Source organism: Harpia harpyja, chromosome 16 (genome assembly GCF_026419915.1).
Source record: "Harpia harpyja isolate bHarHar1 chromosome 16, bHarHar1 primary haplotype, whole genome shotgun sequence".
Lineage (NCBI taxonomy): Eukaryota > Metazoa > Chordata > Aves > Accipitriformes > Accipitridae > Harpia > Harpia harpyja.
Genome location: NC_068955.1, coordinates 3,028,887 through 3,051,364, shown reverse-complemented (window position 1 = coordinate 3,051,364; position 22,478 = coordinate 3,028,887). Strand labels below are relative to the sequence as shown.

Here is a 22,478-nt window from a genome sequence, read left to right as displayed (position 1 = left end):
TAGGCCTATTTGATGGTACAAAAATAAATACGATTTTCACACACTGGGTTTTCTTCCCTCCTCAGGAGCAGCCCCAGGGCTCCAGCACACACCCGCTAAGGCGACAGGCCAGACACAGCGGCGCTGTGGAGGAAGAGCGAGGCCTGGGCCCGCCTGTTGGCGCTGGTCGAAGTGAACGGCTCCAGGCCTTCCCTCAGCGCGGCAAACAGCCCGCCCGCCGCGGGAGGTGAACGCCATGGCGGGCGGGCGGGCGCTGCCGCCGCCGCCCGTCAGGCAGGCACAGCGCGGCTACCGCCCCTCAGCAGCGCTTTTGACACCTCATTGGCCGGCTGGGTCAGGCGACTGGGAATTAGCCAATGAGGCGTCGAGTTGAGGCGGCTTGGTTCTCCAGAGAGGCTGAGGAGGGAGCCGGGACCCTCGGGGAGGTGGGCGCAGGGGCTGGAGGGCTGCGGCTGGGGAGTCCCTTCCTTTTGCCCAGGCCTCTAAAACGGGAGAAGATTAATTTATGCAGTTAAATTTGTAGAAGTGCTGAGATGCCCTGTCTATACCATCAGTCACAGGCTGTAGTAACACAAGTGCTCCGCTTTTAGAAATGGTGACAGAACTTCCTAGAAAAACATTTGGAATTAACTAAGTAAGTGTTAGTCATCTTTTTTTTTTTCAGTATTTATTACGTACTTACTATAAAACAGGCCTTAAATTTACCTTGTTCCATTTCCACAGCTGTGAGAGTGACAGGTTTCAGCTAGCGGCGTGTTTACTCTAAGTGCTGTTCTCCCGGTGCGTTATACAGGAGCCCCATGGCTGGCTGTAGTCTCTCACTGAGCTGGGGCCCACTGAGACAATTAACTACCTGAAAGTGTTTAATTAAAAAACATGCTAAAACTGCAAACCCTTCTTTCTGGCTGTTAGTTGAGCAAGTTCTGCACTGAGTTTGTGTGCATCTCTGTGGATCAGCTAGACATGGTGGTGGCTGTTATAGAAGCCAGATTCAAAGGAGATGGGACTCACAGGGCATACTAGACTGGTGGAGGCATTTGCCAAAGGATACTGCTGATGCAAGAAGTTTAGATGAGTTTAAGGGTAGAGCGGTGAAGATGTGCATTGGTGGTTTCTAAATGTACAAATCCCAAATTAAGAAAATCCCCTTAACTGAAAATGGCTGGAGTTTGGGAGAGCATTAGGGAATTATTATACAGGCTTGCCCTGTTCTCACTTTTCCCTAGGTATCTGTTAACGGCAACTATTGGAGACAGGGAGAATCTTGATGTGAATCAATATGGCTGTTCTCAAATTCTCTACAGGGAATCTTTGCTTGCTTGGCAGTAACCTCCAGCTACAGATTCTGCTAACAGGAAAGGAAACATAGCATAAAATGAGACATGAGACCAAACAGTGGCTCTTTATCAAGAGTACCTACTGGGAATGCCATTCTCTGCTCTCAGGCAGAATGTTTCTTCTAGACATTCTCCCTGAGATTTTTTTTTTTTTTTAATCATTTTAGTACTGAGCATTTTCGGTTTCTCTAGCAAGTGGAGGTTCTCTGAGCCAAATGACCAGGGAAAAAAATTATTACTAAAAAAGCTGAAGAGACTCCAGAATTACAAAGGTTACTTAAACTCTGAGGGAAATTGTCCATATAAACAGATGTTTTTATGCTGACTGTCAAGCAGCTGTTAAGCATCCTAAATTTATATGAGCAGGAAAGCCTTTCTAAAGTAGCTCCATGATCTAAGTCACAAGTGTCCCACTGAAATTAAAGGGACTTGTCGTCTTTATTATCTTAGCGTAAGATAGACAGGAGTTTAAGCAAATCTTGCACCAGTCCTGAAAAAAAATGGAAAAAACCTGACAACTGTACTTCCAGTGATTGCACTTTTATTTCCTTGGAACCACGTTAGTGTATTTTTCTTTAAAATTCACAGTACAAAAACACTGCATATCTGAAAAGGCAAACTCATACTATCCAAGTGCACTACAGATGCTCTGCTCATTATTCTACTCTGTACGGCTGTGTGTATTCTTTAAAACTAATCATGCTTTTCTGAACTATAAGATGCAATAAGCTCACTCAGAAAACAAAGCTCTCATAAAAACGTTCTTCAACAGGAAGAATTCCACTTGTTTTCTTTACTCCTTTCTTATGAAGTTTCTGAAGTGTATATACATGTTAATTACAGTGTCAACAAAAATGTGTTTTACATTTCTTAGCTGCTTTAGTAAGACTTTTTCAAAGCAAATTATCAATATTTGTTTTTTAAAAATCTATATAATATAGAATCTTTGTAGAACTGTAGATTGGTTCACACTTCCATTATGAACAGGGGCTCTGAGCAAGTCTTTGAAATATAAACCAATTCTTTTAAATAGTTTCCAGATAATAAGTACTTTCTGGATGATATTTAGAAGCAGTTACACTGGTGCATGTCTGTTAAGTACAAAACGATTTGTCTGTAGTCCGTATTTTGCTTCTCATAATAAAATTTTAGCTATATTTCATTTTAATGAAAGTAATAAACCAGCATTAGTTGGTAGGACACAAGTAATTTAATCTTGAATACAACAGTAACAAATACACAAATATATCTACCTAAGATTTGGTTTCACCTTTTCATCTACCTCATCTGGAATATCATCATTAACATGTCGGACAACCAAATTATATGGTTCCTCCTCCATTGTCTCTTCATCTGATTTCTGTTCCTCCTCCAAAGCCCATTTGGAACGTTTGTTTCCTGTGGAGGAGATAGGAGAATGTTCTGCATCTAAATCGTCAGGGATGCTGTCAAAATTAGCTTCTGCTAGACACTTAGGGCACAGTCTGTAGCGTCTTGTTCCTTGCTGAACAACACATCCTGTTAGTTCAGTTACGTGACGCTTGCATTTTCTGCAGATCAGTTTGCCAGCTTGATGTATCTAAAGAGATTTAAAATTTGAAAATGTCAGTGTTCATCCAAAAGCAAATTTTTTTAAAAAAAGAAAATTCACTGAATCATTCTTAAAAATTAAATTTAAAATATAATTTGCCAATTTAAATAATGAATAATTAATGTTGATGTGCAGCTAGGAAGCTTTTCTGGTATTAGTTCTGGAAATGACTGAACAGCCGGTACCAATGACATCTTGTGGGTTTTTTTTCTAGGCTGAGTCTCCGACGGAAATGGCATACCGTTTGGAAGTGGTTACGTAGATGCTCTAGTCGGGTGAACCTTTTCCCACACGCTTCGCACGGGTACGGTCGCTCCCCTGTGTGACACCGAAGATGTCGCTTCAGGTCTGCGCGTCGTTTCACTGTGTGTGTACAGAAGGGGCATTTGAATCGCATCCGAGGTAGGTCATCTGTTACAGAGAAATACAGGTAAAATGTCAAATAGCAGTGGCCTCTCTTTATGTAGTAGTTTGATTATTTCTCACCTTAAATAAGCAGCAGTTCATTTTCCCTCTGGTCTGTCACTAAATAGGAAAAATCCCAAAATACAATCCTCCAAACCCAGTATTTCTTATTGAAATTGTTAAACGGCCGTTTGATAGTATATTCTTTCTTCCTCAGGGTATTTTTTAGACATACAGATGATCATAAATACATAGCTATTACATATAGTCATCATATCTGACCCTTCCATCAGCTAACAGTTCATAGCTTTAACATTTATAATCTCTGTGTAATATACTAGGATGCCCAAAGTCTTAAAAATATGCGATTATAATAAAATATAGGTACATTAGTTTCCATCAGAATGCATGTAAGAATACACCTGTCAACTTTATTCCACCATCTCAGGCATATGCTGTCAAGAGCTTAGATGCTTTATGTAGTGTGGCCAAACAGTCGTGAAGATTGGGCTGGTTTGGACCTCACGGGAAATGCAGCATCCTGCCAGTGACATGACCTTCTCTTGGGAAGGACTTTGGTTGGATTTAGGTTGGATGCCTCTATTACTGCCAGGTATTGGGGACCTTACAAGAGAAACTCAGTCCTTCAGGTCCCCAAGTCAATTACAGCTCTTGAGGCTTCATTAAATTCCACTTGGGTCCAAATAATCTGGCATGTATTGTTTTAACTTTACAGAATACATGGGTCAAGTTCTCTGATTCTAATTCTCATGCCCGGTTCTGGCTTCAAAGTTTCTCATTCTGTTAGGTACTATAATCGAGTAGATCAAGAAAATAATCTGCAACACTAGGCATCATTTTGGTTTTCATGCAGCCATACAAATTCTCTCCAAAAGATCATCTGAATTCTTCCAAAGACAGACAAACTTTGCAAAACCATATGTATTTTTTACCTTCGTTCCAACTACTCATTACACCTAAAATTGTGGGCATTGAGGTGTACAGTTCCTCTGCCTTTAATTCCATGAACTCGGGAGTTCTTGAAAGTTCTTGTTCTAGCTGAGCAACAGACCACTTCTTTGGTATCACTTCCGATTCGTGATTATATCCATAATCATCATGATCAACGTCATTCTCGGCATCAAATTCGACCTCCTCTCTAACCCGAGAGATGTGGCTGGAATCTGACGCGCTGCAACCTCCGCTGGCCCGCTCAGCTTTGTTTGATTTATACTGCACAAAATCACGGGTCTGTGACAGTCCGAGGTGCTTTCGGCGCTTTCTCGTTGAGCCCTGTTTTCTGCCTCTTTTCGATAGCTGTGTTTCTGCCCGCTGAAGAATCACCTGTGAGGACAGGTAGCTGCTGTAGCTACTCCAGGAATTTTCGTTTACCGTATTAGCCTTTTCATCCGGGATTGAATAGGAACGCCTGGGGTTGCTCTTTGCTTTCCTTCTTGACCGATAAAGAGATGGATGGGCAGGTTCACTGCTTGTACTTTTGGCCGAAAGGCTGAGGTAGTGATCCTTTTCCTTTTCGTTAATATCGAGTGAGGACTTAATGAATGTCTTACAGACATTAAGAATATCTGTCATCTGCAGATAGCTAGCAGCTGACATGACTTCAATGACATTCTGACCGGTTAAAGACAGTATGCCTGAATACACGAAGTCCAGGATAACCATAAATGTCTCTGGGGAGAAGACCTCAAAAGTAGCTATTGTCGGCTGACTCGCCTCCTTCGAGCTCTGCGAAAGGAGCATTTTGAAATAGCCGCTGCTGGCAAACAGCACATTGCGATGCGCCTTAAAGACCTTGCCCTCGACCAGGATATTGCAGTCACAGAACAAGTCTTGCTTCCGTTGTTCGTTTAGCTGCTCTAGGAGGTGAAACTGATGGGAAGAAATCTCCATTCCAGTCAGGGAATAAGAGGAAGGCTTGCTCTAAAGTAAAAAAACAAGTATAACCATGACAATCTAAACCAAGGTTGCTGGATCCTATTTTAAAGGGATGAGCTCTGTTTTTAAAAACATGAACATCGTACATGGTATCACATTCCCACTATATCTCCAAACTCCCTGCAGCCCCTACCCCGCATAATAACATGAGAGAAGAAACTTAACAACTCTAGAAAAGGTGAAAAGATGCCTCAGCAGGGTTACTGCGTATCCTAAAAGAATTACGATTACACCGACGAAGACGTGAACGGCTCGCAGACTGACAAGGACTCGGCCCTTCTGCCCCGGGGAGTGCCGCGCCCGACGGGAGAGCCCGCGCCTCCAACCCGTCCACCGCTGGTAGAGCCCCCGCCGGAGCTCGGCAGGGCCGCGCTTGAAGGCGGCGGCCGAGCCCCGGCGGCCTCAGCCCTCCCGGCATTGGCGGAGGCCGCCGTCACTCACCCGCAACGCCCGGCCGAATTGGTCGCTCGGCCATCGGCAGCCCGGGACGCCCGACGGCGCCGGACCCGCCCGCCAAAGCGCGGAGGCGCCTCCCGGCTTCGCGGGCGGCCGCGGCCGCCCCCGCTCCCCTTCCCGCCGCGGGGACCGCAGCGCCGGACCCGCCAGCGCTCCGGGCGGCTGCCCGCTCCCCTCCGCCGGGCCGAGCCGAGCCGAGCCGGGCCGGGCGCGCAGCCCGGAGCCGCCCGCCTTAGCGGAGCCCCGGCTGCCGCTCCGCGAGAGCTCCCCGCCACGCTGCTGCCGCCGCCCGGTGCCGGGCGCCCGGCGTGGCCCGGGCCGGGGCCGCTCCCGCCCCAGCCGCCCGCAGCCTCCCCGCGGGGGGCAGCGCCCCGGCCGCCCCCTTGCGCGGCCCCTCTCGCCGCGCACCCGCCGCCCGCTCCTGCTCCTGCTCCCGCGCAGCCCTTTGTTGCCGCGCCTGGCTCCTCGCAGCCGCGCCCGGGGCTGCAAATGGCGCCCGCCTAGGACGCCGTGCAGCCCCGGTAACCATCGGCTCCCGGGGCAGCTGCCCGCGGGCCGTCACGGCACACGGACCCCGGCGCCCTCGGAGAGCGCGGAGCCCGGGGCCGTCCCTCGCAGCAGCCCGCTCCTACCCGTCTTCAGCCCCGACGCCCGGTCCGACCTATCGGTGTACAGCAGAACCGCCACTCACCGGGCTGGGTCCTGCGGGCGGCCGCCGCTGAGCCGAAGGGAGCGGGCGGTGGATGCGGGGTCCCCGGTGGCTGAAGGCGACGCGCTGGTCCCGCAGCCCCGAGCCCTGGAAGCCCGAACGTGAGAGAAACAAAAGGTATTTGCTGACGTGGGCGTTGGACAGAGACGCCCGAGGGCTGGGGACACAATTAAAGGGGCAACGCACCGATTGCAGGCGCAGCCCAGCGGCTTTCCTCTGCCTGCTCGCCCTGCAGTCGGGGCTGCTCGCCTCTTCCCACACCCACATGCTGTCCGGGAGGCTCACTGCCTTACCGCAGACAATGCATGGCTATTGTTAAAGGCCCGTCTGGATAGCTTTGTATGTAGAAGGAAGGCGCCACCTGAATGGGAAATACCTGTAGTTCTGTGGCGTAGATATATGCTATTACTCAATACAGCAGCACCATAACAGGCAAGTTTTGTATTCAGACAATGGAGATAATCCTAAACCAAAGTACTGCAAGTGGGAGTGCAATATGACAGATTGTCCTTTTTTTTCACTTCTGTGTTGAAAAAGATAATCAAATCAGGATGCCCGTGAGAAGACAAGACACTTTCAATCTTGTTCCTCGAGACCATTGAATAATTTTGAGAAGGAACCTCTGCAGGTCCTCAGGTATAGTCCCCTCCTCAAAGCAGGCTCAGTTAGAACGCGGTCAAAGAACAGTTCCCATTTGACACATCCCAAAAAGTGTCAGGTCAGAGTGTGGCAGAGAACTTCTTTAGTGTTTAATTTAGTACAACAGCTAAACCAAGATACGGAAATCTTTTTCCTGCCACTCCTCCCAGTTTTTCCTTACAAGATTTTTTGTTCTGTGTTGCTATGTTTAAAATTCTTGATGCACCAAATAAGATGCCTCTCTGCATTTCAAGAGTTAAATATGATGAAAGGTTATGCTAACTCCAGTGTGGGAGGTTTTTTAAGTTAAACAGTATAGAAAATATTTAACTAAATGGTATTATAAGCTTTTCTTAGTAGCTTATCAAATTATACCCACCACTCAACAGACATACAGACTATTGGTACAGATTTATACCTAATGGGAAAAGTACACTGAAAGTCTGGAGGCAGGGACTGGATGATTATAAGATCCTTTTCTTCAAAACTCAGCCTTTTGGCCAGAATTAGAGAAATTTTCTGCTATTTCATTCTCATACATGTTGCCTTCCAACTAATAGTAACTTTGTAATTGACTTCTGACTTTTCCTGAGATGTTCCAGAAAAATCAAGAAGCAAGTGTTCAAATGCCTGTACTAGAATATTGAACTACTCTTACAATTCCGCTGTACTTATTCATGTAGAAACAATAAAAGGAATACAGAATTAACTATTCGGACTCTTTTTGGATTATAATTTACATTTCTCTACCTTGCAAATGGTTAGAAGTCCCCAGTGCCAGCTTGAGCAGATCACATAGATACTGGCCTCAGCAGTCCACTTAAGTAGTTCCTTATGAATTTGTAATCTTATTAAATAAACCCTAAACGCATGTGCTTATTCCAGTCTGACTGGTGCTATCTTTAGCCTCAAGGCTTCAATTAAAATATAATTTTTAAATGCCTTTTTTAGGATAAATTCAACTGAAAAGTTTAGTTTAGCTGTAATCCTCACTTAATGCAAACCTCAACTCTGCTAGCCCTCAGCAGTTAAGGTTTCAGATAGATACTCAACTATATAGCATTGTTGTTATGCTGACAGATGCTAACGATAGTCACAGGGGGATCCTGGGATCCGGGCACAGCCATTGACTCAGCTGTAGCCAGATGGCAGGTCAGGCATTCTTCAGCTAAATCAAGGTCCATATAAATAATAAATGGGGCTGAAGATAGTGCTATTAGCCCCTGTGTAGGCTATCTGAAGTTCAAAGCCAAGTATTTCTGCAGACTAAGAGACCAAAATATAAGAAAGGTAGACATTGGCATTGCTAGGTAATGGGATAACCTCTGACAGTGACCAGATGCTTCAGGGTAGAAATGTAGTACATTCCATAATTTTATATACAACAGAGTTGTTTGGGTTTTTTTTTCTAAGTTATCACTGAAAAACTGGGAGGGATCCCAAAATACTGGAGGATGGAATGTTCTTCTGAAGAGCCATAAGTAAAGGAAGGATGATACATGTAGCAGTCAAGTGTCAGTCCTCCACTAGATCTGTGGGTTTACAGGTATTTTCAAAACTCACACTAAATATTTTTGCAATTTTTTTTCATCTCAGTTATTCAGAATTGGAATAGAATATATAGCAAAAAGTTGGAAAGGGAGATGCATTATGAGGTTGTTTTTTAGGGTCTGCTTTTTTTTTAATTAATTTGGGGGGAAGAAAAAAACAACCAACAAAACCAACAGTTGAACCATTAAGATAAAGATAAGTGTCATTTTTGGGGGATAGTAAATATAGAAGTTTAGATAATTTAATGGAAAACAAAAAAAAATGGGATATGATATGAAGGAGAAAAACTAATCAAGTATCACAGAAGTCATAGGTTTATGTGGCAGGTAGAATTCTGTAAGAAATACCTGAAAAGGGAGAAAGAGAAATGTTTTTTAATTCAGTGTTTCAGCCTTTGAAAGGATGGCAAGATAGTTGTCAGAAAATAAGGATAGTTAAAGGTGAGACACTTAACAGAAGATGATGAATGTCTTCACTCTTGACTGTGGTTTTATGAACACGATAAACACAAGCCAAGCAAAAAGAATCATAGAATCACAGAATTGTTTAGGTTGGAAAAGACCTTTAAGATCATAAAGTCCAACGGTTAACCTAGCGCTGCCAAGTCCAACACTAAAGCATGTCCCTAAGAGGCAGGCTTTCAGTGACAAAGGACAGACAGAGGAGAGAAAAGGACAAAGACACTAGGACTGCACAGAAAGTAGAGGTATACATGAGGAATGCCTCTTGAAGTAGACATCCCTCCAATGTTAGTCAGATGAAATGGGGAATGGAAAAGCAAATGACAAGAGAATGATGTACTGAAAACCAGTGAATAATCAAAACATGCATTAAGAAGTAGTATTTAAGAGCATTCAAAGCAACATGAATAAGATGAAAGAAATGCAAGGAAAAAAATTAAAAAAAAAAAGCAAAAACCAATTTGAGAGGACTTGCAGAACTGTTGGTCATAGGGGAGCTGTGAATGTCTCTAGTCCCATCTCCCACAGGAAGGCGGCCAGCATCGAGATCAGATCATGATCAGATCAGCCATGGCTTTGTCTAGCCAAGTCTTGAACACCTTCAAGGACAACCATCTCTGAGGCTGCTTTCTGCACAGCCCGTTCCAATGCTGCACTACAATTTAAACCTCTCAAACTGTGATTTGGATGTACAGAGGCAGGACAGAAACAGAATCTGAATGGATTGCTATTCGCAGAAGTCAATACAGTTCTATACAGCATCCTCTAGCATTTAAAGATAAAATCAGGTGTCCTACTTGTGACCCGGCAAAGTTCTAAAAGCAACACATTCAAATCAGTTACTGCCAGGTAAATGAAATTCTGTGGGAACAACCCTATATGGTCTTTACTTTCTTCTTTGAGAAGAAAGACAATGTTACTTCTGCTAATGAGTGGTACGTGATCATAACAGAAATATGAAGATGACAGTCATCAGAGGCAATGCAAGGAGATGAAAAGAAAACAAATAGGATTACTTTCATTTAGAGAAAAACAAGCAAAATATATGACTGGCTATGTAAAATGAAGACGTAGAAAATAGAAGGCACTTAACATTTATCTTGTCTTGCAATACAAAAATAAGGGAACAACAACGGAAATTAAGGCAACAAATGTAAAAATGGTAACCTTTTTAAAATACAGAACATAATTGACCTGTGGGAATCGCAGTCTTGAGCTAAAACTCCAAGCTTAATAAGATACCTTAAAAATTACTACAGATATCTAGTTATGCTACTGAGAATAACAATAAAATATAAAAGCAGTAAAAACCCTTATTTGCCAGGCAAATCAACAATTAATCTGCCTATATTTAAAAAGTAAATGTCTTCATATGGATGGATTGTTCCATTTGCCCATTTATAGCCACCTCGCATCTTTTTCTGAAGCATCTGGTCCTCAGTATTCTTAGATTTATGGTATCTAATTAGATTGAGTATTGATCCAAAAATCCCTTTTCTTCTAAAAACACCCCCAAGTATACAGAAACACTTAGTAGTCTCACCTTCACAGTTGCAGTTAAGATTTTAGACCTAGAGTGACACTTTATTTTCCCCTCCCCTTAATCCATCCCCAAACACACACACGGACTAATCCCAGCCACTTTGTATTCTGGGACAGCAGGCACCAATACCTAGAATTTATTGCGCATAGTGTTTAATGTAAAGGGAAACGGAAAAATCTATTAAATTTGATTTCAGCAAGCATTTTGTCTTGAAGTTTGATTGAAGTCATTCCATATTCTTTTATATATTTCTTTGTTCTATATTTGATTTAGTTAAGGTTGCTCAGGAATATTTCAGCCATTTAATAATATGCATTTTAGGAGTAGTAAGGTCCAAGAAAATAACAACTGTTTTCTGGACTGCTGACCAAAGCGTAACATAAAATTGAGGGAAGTGTAAGTCTTGTTTGGAAAAGATGTTTTCATCTGGGTCATCAGAAAGTTTTATAAGTTCCCCCCTTCAAGCCCCCTCCCCAAGTCCAAGCCAATGGATGATAATTTTTGTAGGAACAATAAAATACCACTTCTTGTCTCCTTAGAACATACAAGCAGGCTGCTTCTTGATAGCCTGGCACGTTTGAGGGGAAGGGCTCCTAATGCTTACACTGTGAACTTAGAAGGAAGTGCACGAGCTGTCATTTAAGAGACCTGTAGGCTGGCCATCTGCAGTCTGGAATGAAAATGCTGCACTCTCTGGTAATGATGATACTAATAAGGCTATATAGTTTTTACACAAATAAAAATAAAGTAGTGACTTTTTAGCTGCCCCTGGGAAAGAGATTATATAGTATATATATATGGGATTGTTCTGTAATTAATCCCGGGTTTCAGCCAAACATGCTTACAAAGTTGTAAAAAAATAATAAAAAAAAAAGTTTTCTAAGCCTTTACCCATTGAGTTCAATGATCACGGGATGAAGACTGTATTAATACTCAGGTCTGTCCAAGAAAACGCAGAGTAAAAGCACCCCAGGAGCATACTTCTCTCCTGTTTACAGTGCTGGTTAAGATAAACTCACTAAGTAACAAAACAAAAATTGGCTTATTTTGTTACAGAAGTAAACTTTCTTCACCATTAGTCATCTCATCTCTTGTAGTCTAATTGTAGGTAAAATTACACAAAGAAGATGCCTAGAACTTCCAGTACATCTTGTTCTCATCAGCATATAGTACAGACTGAAAAAGGTTAAAGTGTGTTCTCCTGGTGACCGAATGACTTTGGGAATATATAAATTGATAATGACTCCATCTTAAAATTAATCAGTTTAAACTGAGTACAGGTCAATACAAACAAGAGCAGTCAATGGTTTCAGATGTAAAATCTCATCAGTTCCATTTCTAATTATATAGTATATATACTGTACAAATTGTTCTGCCACTGTTATTGGCAAATAAAACGGGACAAAGAGAGAAAACAACAGCTAAAGTAACCTCATAAGGGTTGTTTCCTTCACATTGGCATGGAGAAGCTGACACTGCCATTGGCAATGCCGTGGATGCAGGGCTACCAGTCATGTCAGTCTAGCACTTTTGAGAGGTTTTTTAAAAAAAAAAAAAAAAAAAGAAAAAAAAAGAGTATTTTACTAGTGCTTATTAAAATATACCCCAGTCCAAGTTCCCAATTTTCAGAATCAATAAAACATCTACTTGCATCAATTAGTGATCCATAATTGTAATAATTTTATCTCTGATGTGCTGACTAGGACTAGCATTCATGTGTTTATTTTCTTGTAAAGAAATATGTCTTGAATGAATGATCTGCTAAAGATTCTCCTTATTCTAATAAATTTTACAAGAAAGTGCTTTTCGAGATGAATATTCTAAAACATTTTTATATGCTTTTTCTTAATTAGCTGCCTTTTTTCCTTATCATAATATGAAGACTTCATGAAATTTCCTGGAAGATTATCTTCATTTCTGAATACTGAAGAGAGGTTTTCTTTATATTCTGGTGTGTGGGGTATTTATACTTTATCACCAGATGATATTACGTATAAAACCCACATCTCTACAAGTTTAAAAAGTGGGCAATTTACAGTACTGTGTGATTTTTTTTTTTTTTTTTTTTTTTTAGTATTTAGACCTCACTCCCTTGAAAGAGGTTTTGAGAAGTGACCCATTGTCTGCTATAAGAAGTTATCCATGTAGTACTTCAGTTTCCTTGTTCATCCATTATTTCATTTAAGGGTGGATTCTTTCTAATGAAGCGAAGCATGGGTATTCTGATAAGAAAACTCAGGGTGGACTCAATGGCAAGTCCATAAATACATGCAAGTCTGGACCTGTTCAAGAGAAACCAGTACATCTCTGCACGATTAACAACAGGCTGGTGGAGGGTTTGTGGTCAAGACAGTACATTCTCCCTCTTACACAGAATTCCTAATTCTTCTGTTGCAACTACCTAATATTTGGTTTTACTTCCTTTTCATCTACTTCATCCTCACTGTCATCAACTTGCTGAATGACCAAGTCGGTTGACCCATCCTCCACAATCTCCACATCGGATCTGTTGTCTTCCCCATAGTGCCACCTGGAATCCTTATCCCCATCTTGTGGAAATTCAAGGGGTGCTTCAGCCTCCAAGTCAATGCGAATACTGTCTATGCCAGCTTCGGCCAAACACTCATTACAGAGTCTGTAACGTCGTGTCCCCTCTTGGACCACTTGTCCTGTTAGCTCAGTCACGTGGCGTTTACACTTTCTGCAGATGGGCTTACAAGCCTGATGAATCTGGGAAAATTGAAAGGAATAAATTTGATAACGTGTCCACAAAGAAGCATTTTTTAAGATGACAAAAAGTAGGGCTGGAGTAGCGTCAAATGGTAGTGTTAACTCATTTTGAGAGACAGTCATCCAAAGTTAAAAATTAAACCATCGCAGGTGCTGTAATTACCCACTTAAGCTCTGTTACAGGACTTGCACAGAGCAGTACCTTTGTGAGCCATCAATTAACACAGAAATTCATCCCCTTTCATACAAATTATGTTTCAAACTGACAACAAAACCAAATTCATTTTCTATTACCTCTTCTTTACAGGAGTCAATATATCAACCAGATACACTTGTACTGTGTTTAACTGTACTGAGACAGATTTACACATTAAACAAATCATGCAGTTACTAAAAATACATACTGTTCGAAAATGGCTACTTAGGTGATCTAGCCTGCTAAATCTTTTCCCACATGCCTCACAAGGGTAAGGGCGCTCTCCTGTATGACAGCGAAGGTGACGCTTTAGGTCTGCTTTTCTTTTCACCACGTGAGTGCAGAATGGGCACTTGAACCTCATCCTGGGCAGATCATCTGTTAGAAAATAATGCGATTAAAAAAATTAAGTCATAACATGTCTAGTCACATAATGCTCTAGGAAAAGGCATTCTATGAGCAGAATAGCAAATCACTTTTATTAAAACAATATTACCGTAGGTCTTTTCAAGCACAAAGATCTTGTGTTTTCTTGTAAAATACACAGGAGTGCAACAAAGGAAAAGGAGCGGACCGTTAGCTATATTAAAATGAGCTTAAAAATATCCAAAAAGATCACAAATTTGCAAGATGATGCTGAAGATTATGTATTTTGATGGGCTAGTGTTAATAAACCGGGTACTTCAATCATTCACAATTATTGAAAAATAAGAGTTAAACTTTCCAAACTTACATTTCTGGACAATACAGATGTCTTTTTGGAAATTGTACACCCGTTCAGTAAAGTAGGTTTTCTCACGGACAGAACAGACGATTCACAGATGACTGTGCACCTACAGCATTAAAACTAATTCTTACCTTCAGCCCAGCTTCCCATGACACCTAGAATCGAGGGCATGCTCGCGTACTGCTCGTCTGCTTTTGAAGACTTCGATTTACTAGAAGAACGGGGTGATTCATGCTCCTGCTGTGACACAGCCAAGCTCCTCGGCATCACGTCAGACCCTTGGCCGTACTGATAGCCCACGTGAGGGGATTCAACTTCTGTTTCAATCTGAACTTGCTCCTCAGACTGAGCAATATGGCCAGCGGGCTCGGCAGCCCTGTCCTCCAGTTTGCTTGATTTATAGTGAGGAATGTCAGAAGGTTGCTGCAGTCCCAGGTGCCGGGATTTCTTTATGGAATCCTGCCGTTGCTCATGTTTGGACAGCTGCTGCTGGGCATTTCTTTGAGAAGTCGGATAGTAGCTGAAATTGCTCCAAGAGTTTCCACCCATCATACATGTCCCTTGGTCCGGACTTAAGTGCGAATGCGGGGGGCTGCTTTCTCCCCTCCAGCCTGCGCTGTACAAGCAGGATCGGTCCACGCCGTTTGAATTTACATCTTTGTCTGACAGACTGAAGTAGCGATCCTTCTCCTTCTCACTGATGTCCAGCGATGACTTAATGAACGTTTTACACACACTGATAACATCGGTCATCTGCAGATAGCTAGCAGCTGACATGACTTCAATGACATTCTGACCAGTGAGAGACAGTTTGCCCGAATACACAAAATCTAGAATAACTGTAAATGTGTCAGGAGAAAATGCCTGGAAAGTAGCTGTCGTCGGCTGACTCGCCTCCTTCGAGCTCTGCGAAAGGAGCATTTTGAAATAGCCGCTGCTGGCAAACAGCACATTGCGATGTGCTTTAAAGACCTTGCCCTCCACCAGGATATTGCAGTCACAGAATAAGTCTTGCCTGCGCTGCTCATTTAGTTGCTGCAAGAGGTGAAACTGGTGAGAAGAAATCTCCATTCCAGAAAAGATGAAATGAAGCGTCGCTCTAAAAAATAAAGAAAATAACCTGAGTCTCGACTTCAGCATCGTGCAACGCAGCCAAAGATGTCAGACCCAATTTTAGACATCTTTACAAATAATCTCATGTATTTAAATCTATAAATACATTTAAATTACAATATGCGCAACCATACATTCTTTTTCCAAGAATTAAAGAGCGATGAAAAAGCCAAATCAGTACACGTTATCTGGCAGAGATGTGCGTGCTACACCTAGAGCATCTCCTTCCAAAGGATGCAGGACACAGAAGGCAGCTGCACCCCCTTCAGACGCTCTCCAGCGAGACGAGGAGCGCTCCAGCAGCTGCGGTGGAGGACCGTGTCCGCGCCCTGAGCCGACGTTACCGCATCGCCCCGGCTCCCGCCGGGCTCCAAGCCTCGCCGCCGAAGCGACCAGAAATGGGACCCGGCGGCCGAGCCCCGGCGGCCTCAGCCCTCCTCCCCCGGCATTGGCGGAGGCCGCCGTCACTCACCCGCAACGCCCGGCCGAATTGGTCGCTCGGCCATCGGCAGCCCGGGACGCCCGACGGCGCCGGACCCGCCCGCCAAAGCGCGGAGGCGCCTCCCGGCTTCGCGGGCGGCCGCGGCCGCCCCCGCTCCCCTTCCCGCCGCGGGGACCGCAGCGCCGGACCCGCCAGCGCTCCGGGCGGCTGCCCGCTCCCCTCCGCCGGGCCGAGCCGAGCCGAGCCGAGCCGGGCCGGGCGCGCAGCCCGGAGCCGCCCGCCTTAGCGGAGCCCCGGCTGCCGCTCCGCGAGAGCTCCCCGCCACGCTGCTGCCGCCGCCCGGTGCCGGGCGCCCGGCGTGGCCCGGGCCGGGGCCGCTCCCGCCCCAGCCGCCCGCAGCCTCCCCGCGGGGGGCAGCGCCCCGGCCGCCCCCTTGCGCGGCCCCTCTCGCCGCGCACCCGCCGCCCGCTCCTGCTCCTGCTCCCGCGCAGCCCTTTGTTGCCGCGCCTGGCTCCTCGCAGCCGCGCCCGGGGCTGCAAATGGCGCCCGCCTAGGACGCCGTGCAGCCCCGGTAACCATCGGCTGCCGGGGCAGCTGCCCGCGGGCCGTCACGGCACACGGACCCCGGCGCCCTCGGAGAGCGCGGAGCCCGGGGCCGTCCCTCGCTGCCCCTCGCAGCAAGGCTCGCTCCGGGGCCGTTTCCGCCCCCCAAATCCCAACGCCCTGTCTGGCCTGCCGGCGTGCTAGAGCCGCCACTCACCGGGCTGGGTCCTGCGGGCGGCCGCCGCTGAGCCGAAGGGAGCGGGCGGTGGATGCGGGGGTCCCCGGCCCCGCGTCGGGGCTCGCGGTGGCTGAAGGCGACGCGCTGGTCCCGCAGCCCCGAGCCCTGGAAGCCCGAACGTGAGAGAAACAAAAGGTATTTGCTGACGTGGGCGTTGGACAGAGACGCCCGAGGGCTGGGGACACAATTAAAGGGGCAACGCACCGATTGCAGGCGCAGCCCAGCGGCTTTCCTCTGCCTGCTCGCCCTGCAGTCGGGGCTGCTCGCCTCTTCCCACACCCACATGCTGTCCGGGAGGGGATGTGATGCCCTAGATGCTTCCTTCTCACACCTTTATGTATAGCAGGGGCCTTGATGACCCAAATCCTTCTTAAACGCGCCTGCAGCTTCCTCAAAAGGAGATGTAAGGTCTTCTTTTATTTTTTATTTTTTCCCGTTCATGTCTGTTATCTTCTGAAAAAAGCACATCTGAAATCCTAGTACCTGAACCTCTCACCTTCTCTCACTCGAAGTTTGATATCTTTCTCCTTCCTCTTCTTGCCACCAGGGTCTTTTCTGTGCTCTTGACACCCCAGATATTTCTCATAAATACTTGTTTTCCCGTGGGAGCCGTTCTGCCTTAACTGTATCCTTTGTATCCTTTTTAGCCTTCCCTTCCATAAACTTAAGACATTCCATCTTGAAACAATTCATGTTCCTTTCCCCACTATAGCAAAATGGGAAAGACATCTAAAGACTTTTTCCTCTGATTGTTGGAAACATTCACCCAGTATATCATTTATTCATATTCAATTTATATCCATTTATATTGCAACAATATTTTTCACCAGCTTAATTCCCCCTTTTTAATAAACATCCATAGCTTTGTAGATTCCATCTCCTTTCAAATGCAGGCCACACTTGTAAAATCTTTCATGAGACCCGTTCTGCTTGCGTAAGACTCCACTCTGTACCTGACCAGTTTAAATTAATCATTCTTGAACATGAAAGCAATTGGAATTTACACAGTATTTCGCATGAATCTCTTCAGTCCACTGGGAAATGGTGTTAATTATCAACTGAAAACATTTCAATCTGATGTACCTACAACTGACCAGCCTTTTCCAGCCATGGCACATTGCCAGTCCATAGTCATCCTCTGATCAGTGTCACGTGCAAATTTCATGTAATTTATCTTGCTTTTACATCAAAGTCTAAAGACTGTATTAGCAGAACCGGTTCCAAAGTCAGCCCAGAGGACCATTAGAGCATCTTTTTCCTCATCATTCCCCTTTCAGGGTTAGACAACACAACCCTAGCACCCAGCTTTTCACAGCTCTTACCATTAATTAATAGTGCACACCTGCACATTGAATACTGTATGCAGCCCCAGGGTCACTCATTTCAAAGTGTGTATACAGGAACCTGTAATGCTTCAGGGAGCGAAAAGAGAAATGATCAAAGTCTGGCACAGCTTTGTACAAATGTCTGTAGAGTGAGAGATGTCTGAGCTAGGAAAAAAAGTTAAGCAGGTGAGGTAAATGGAAATCTATAAAATCATGAGAGGATCAATAGGGACTGATTGTTCACTGCTTATTCCAGCCTAAGAGGAAGGTGATAGCAAATGAAGCTAGCAGGTGGCAGGGTCAGAGCAAACAAGAGGACGTGGTTCTTTGTATATCACGTAGTTCAGCACTGGAACTGCTTGCTATAGGCTGTTGTGGATGCGAAATGTTTGAGTGTTACAGGGCTGTACTAGACGTGGTCATGAGAGAGACTTGAGAGCTACATGTGGAAATGTCCTGTGCCTTCAGAAGTCCCCAAGTCACAAACTGTAGGAGACTGGAAGAGTGTTCAAGTAAAAATATTGCCTGTCGTGTTCTTCCATACAGCAACCAATTCTGACGCAAAAGTCTTGAGTTGGGGAATTTCATTGAATTTAGTTTATTGCCAAGTAACATAACCTTTCAATTACTGATTCCGGTATTGAGAAATAAAGACGACAGACAATTAAACAATAACTTAGTTTGTTTAATACAAACTAGAAAATTTATTTGCAGTATCAGTTTTTAATGCCGCTTGAATTCATTTCTCTACAGTTTGAGTTTGCCTGTCAATTCAACTAAGTAGCACCTCTTTTTATAGAACATTCTACATATTTTTTTCAGATCCATGCCCAAATTACTTCATCTGCTGAAACCTTCCTTTTGAAAAGAACTATTTGTAGGTATTTTCTCTGTTTGATTTAGCTGACTTTTCAGGTAATTGGTACTTTCAGTTGTATATCGGAGAGTGCTTTGCTTGGTAGTTTATATCAATATTAATAGGACTTCAAGGGTTCTCCATCTGCTAGAAACAGGTAATAGAATTTAAAACATAGAAAAAAATGCAGTGGTATCTAGAGTAGCTTAATTAGAATTTTTAAAGATGTTGCAAGTGCTTTACTCAGAGCACTTCAGAAACCGTGCCCTCGAGTCTGTGCAGTGCAGCTAGGAACGGCCATGGAACAGACTTTGGTTTTCTCACGCACAGGGACTGATTTCATCCTGTTTTGCACAGTAATACATCACAAACAATCCACTGATTCCAGAAATGTATTTAGTTGTTTAATCTATTTTTTTGTTTTGTATTTCTAAATTTTAGAATTACGGTGTCTAGCCAAGACAGTTCCACTTGAAGTTGAGATATTGTTTGGAGAGCTTATCCAATGGGAATAAACTTGGCAGCTATGTGGAGGAGGTGCTTCTCACAGCAACAGGAGGAGTGTTGCAAAGCAAGACTAATATTCTGCTTTTCAGAGAACAATTTACAAATTACTTAAAAAAAAAATGACATTGTTAGTGCTGATACAACAATTATTAACATAAATTTTGCATTGTCTTATTTGGGTTTCGGTAACGAAATATAATTAACAGTAACACCAGTTAAAAGATTTTCCTTAAACAGTTTTCCTTAAAACAAATGTTTCTCAAAAATCACAGAGTTCAGTTATGGTATGTTTTCTGACTTTAAATATATAGCGATATTTCTGGCCAAAGAAAACTCAAGAGCATATACTAGAACAACTGAAGTACCATAGTTCGAAGACTGACATGCATTGATTCACAAGATTAATTTGTTAGAGTTGCAATGGATTTTTCCCAAATGTGTGAGTGAAGTAATATGCATTTACCAAGGGTTTTATTTTAAATTTTTGAAAGTATAAGTAAAATAGCATATAACCTTGGGCTAAAGCAACACAATTTATTTCCTTTTTCTACCACTGAAGAAATAGCCACATTGGTTTTTTCCACTGGATCAGAAACATACCATGCTTGGGGAATTAATTAGAATTAATTAGTTGCCGGGGGTTTTTTTTGCGCTGGATCTAAAAATGCATTTAATGAGAAAATGTGAACAGCAGGAATTTTAATCCGTGCTCCTGCAAAAATTGTTGCTTTTAAAATAGTGTTATACCTCTTAAAGGAAAAGTAATTTTCTGAGAATATTTTGTTTGTTTAAAAGCTTTCAAGAAACTTAGTGTGACATAAAAATACATATTTTTTAGTAGTTCATAGATGAGTTGCTAATCGTTCCATGTTAGAAAACTTTTCAGTGTTACAGGACCTAATGCCTTGAGGAATACAAAGATATTGAGGAATATGCAAGATAAGACCATATCCCCGTCATGATGAAAGAGCTTTTTAAGTTACACAGACATGGTCTGGAGATAGGGGAATAAGCAAGACACTAGAAATGAATTAAGAATGAGATTACAATTTTCATCTAATACACTAACAACTTCTATTTGGCTTTAGTTCAGTTGCCTCAACATCATCTTTGCGGTCATCAGCTTTCCGTGTGACAAAGCCAGTCTTCATGAAGATCCCGAGCTGCATCCTTGTTGTCTTCTGCTACAAATACAAATGATTGTGCAGCCTCCGGGTCACCAGGAGATCACTTCATTTTTCAAAATGAAAAGGAAATCATAATACACTGTCCTAAAATGTTGAGTACAGGGAGGAATCTTCCATCTGCCAGTACGCCTAACACGTAACCGAGCAGGCCATCTTCTAAACAAAGTTTACAACTTAGGAAAAGTCTGAGGTTTGATGGCAGTGTTAACAGAGGCAGCAGCTGTACAAGCATCTCAGCATAACTTCTCAGTAGCTTCATCTGTACTAGGAACCCAAAATCCTAATCCTGTACCAATAGAATTAAATTAAATACTTGTTAGACATATCCTTATCTTCAACCCAGCTTTCCTTAACACCTAAAATTGTGAGCATATTTGCATACGGCTCATCTATGTTGATGACTTAGACCTTGATCTAAACAATTAATTCTCCCCAAATCATTAGCAAGCTCTTTGACAACCTCTCATCTCCCTTGATTGCCCTGCACTCCCACTTTCCTTCTCCCACAGTGAGAGTCCCTTTCACCAGGGATGGTAACAACCCCATGGCCCTCAGAGCCAGGGAGACAAGAGCGGGGATGAGTGCTTCAGTGCCCCACATCTGTCATGTAAAAAAATGGAAAAAATTTATACTCACTGTGAGATTAGTATTTATTTAATATTTTCTGTTCTTTAACTATAAAAGAACCAGACTACATACAACAATATAAACATATGTAGTTACATACACAATTTAACATACAATAAAGACAAATTCAGTAATGCACCACTGTAGAAAAAACGTTACAAAAAGCACTTAAAGATTTGATCCCCACCCCTTAAAAAGGGTAAATTGCCTGTATGGTGGTGATGCATGTTAATTCTCAACTTTGGTTCAATTTGGTTTTCTCTCTTCCAGCCTGACACATACACTCACAGACACCTCAGCATCAGGACAGGTACACTTGCAGATCTGGCAGCTTGCAGTAAAACATCAGTGCAACTTCTCTATTACTGATCTGCAGAAAACATCCAGTTACTAAATCTGGAAAGGGCTGCTAGGTTCACACTGCCACCCGGATTGTACTCTGAATTGTCTGTGAATGCTGCCAGGCTGTCTTTTCTAAAATACTCTAAAGACCCATGATTCAGAACTTTACGTGACCTTTTTCCCACATAGAACTATTGATCCCAAATACCTGTGGAAGCAGAGCACCAGATATCAGTCCCTTCTTTCATTCCCTAGCACTCCTCTTTCTCATCAAAATAATCTGCTTAACATTGGATACTGTTTCTTCTTAGTTGTTGGTGGGTTTTTTTAAGTACCCTTATTTTGCTTGTTCTGGAGCACTTTTAAAAAAAGTCATAATCTGCTATGTTTAAAAGTTCAGTAAACAATAAAAGAAGAGTTAAAACAGTAAAAAATGTAAAAGAAGATGGACATTCAGAGAAAGCTGGGGTAACTGGATTTCACATACATCAGATTCAGATGGTACAAATGAAAATACTATCGTACCAATTAGTATTTTAGGACAATTGACTTTTGATTTAACTACTCCACTGATCTGTCTGAAGATACTGTATTAACTGGCAACATTCACACATTGGTTTTCAAAAGTGAAAATCTTCCTCAACAAATGTATAGCATCTTGTTTAATAATACAGTGCTATTACTGTACTGGCTTTCACTTGGACAGATCCTGGAATGGGCTTGGAGATTTATGAAGGTCCTTGAATCTACCCATAAATCCATCTGCATGATGGTATCTAAAATAAGCAGGTTCTAAAATCAGGACATCTCCCCAAAGTGTTAACTCTTGTTTAGTTTAGTGAGTATTCTAGTTTTCACTTTCCTACAGGAGGAGAGAAGAATCCTCCAAGTCTCCAAACACGGAAGTGTTCAAAACTTTAGTGATCTAGAAAAGGCTGTTATAGCTATCAATAGCCATTATTTACCAGCAAAAGATGTCTGTCTTGTATCAGAAACA

The 22,478-nt window shown here is 43.2% G+C and overlaps 2 protein-coding genes across 3 annotated transcripts; both read right to left on the bottom strand.

The window, feature by feature from the left end:
- Positions 1 to 1,861: 1,861 nt before the first annotated feature.
- Positions 1,862 to 6,721, bottom strand: LOC128152448 (zinc finger and BTB domain-containing protein 8A-like). Of its 2 annotated transcripts, none has more exons than XM_052810679.1 (4): positions 6,437 to 6,721; positions 4,287 to 5,274; positions 3,170 to 3,339; positions 1,862 to 2,916 (listed from the first exon to the last, which is right to left on the bottom strand). In XM_052810679.1, the coding sequence occupies exons 1-4, from the start codon at positions 6,719 to 6,721 to the stop codon at positions 2,587 to 2,589; spliced, it is 1,773 nt and encodes a 590-aa protein (XP_052666639.1). In that variant the 3' UTR covers positions 1,862 to 2,586. The 2 variants fall into 2 exon arrangements, with proteins under 2 accessions (XP_052666639.1, XP_052666640.1); XM_052810680.1 differs by lacking the exon at positions 6,437 to 6,721 and adding an exon at positions 5,731 to 5,872.
- A 4,821-nt stretch (positions 6,722 to 11,542) lies between these two features.
- On the bottom strand, positions 11,543 to 16,725 carry ZBTB8A (zinc finger and BTB domain containing 8A). Its single transcript, XM_052810681.1, has 4 exons — positions 16,617 to 16,725; positions 14,433 to 15,400; positions 13,783 to 13,952; positions 11,543 to 13,378 (listed from the first exon to the last, which is right to left on the bottom strand). Exons 2-4 carry the CDS (start codon positions 15,370 to 15,372, stop codon positions 13,046 to 13,048), a joined length of 1,443 nt encoding a protein of 480 aa, XP_052666641.1. The 5' UTR covers positions 15,373 to 15,400; positions 16,617 to 16,725; the 3' UTR covers positions 11,543 to 13,045.
- Positions 16,726 to 22,478: the final 5,753 nt, after the last annotated feature.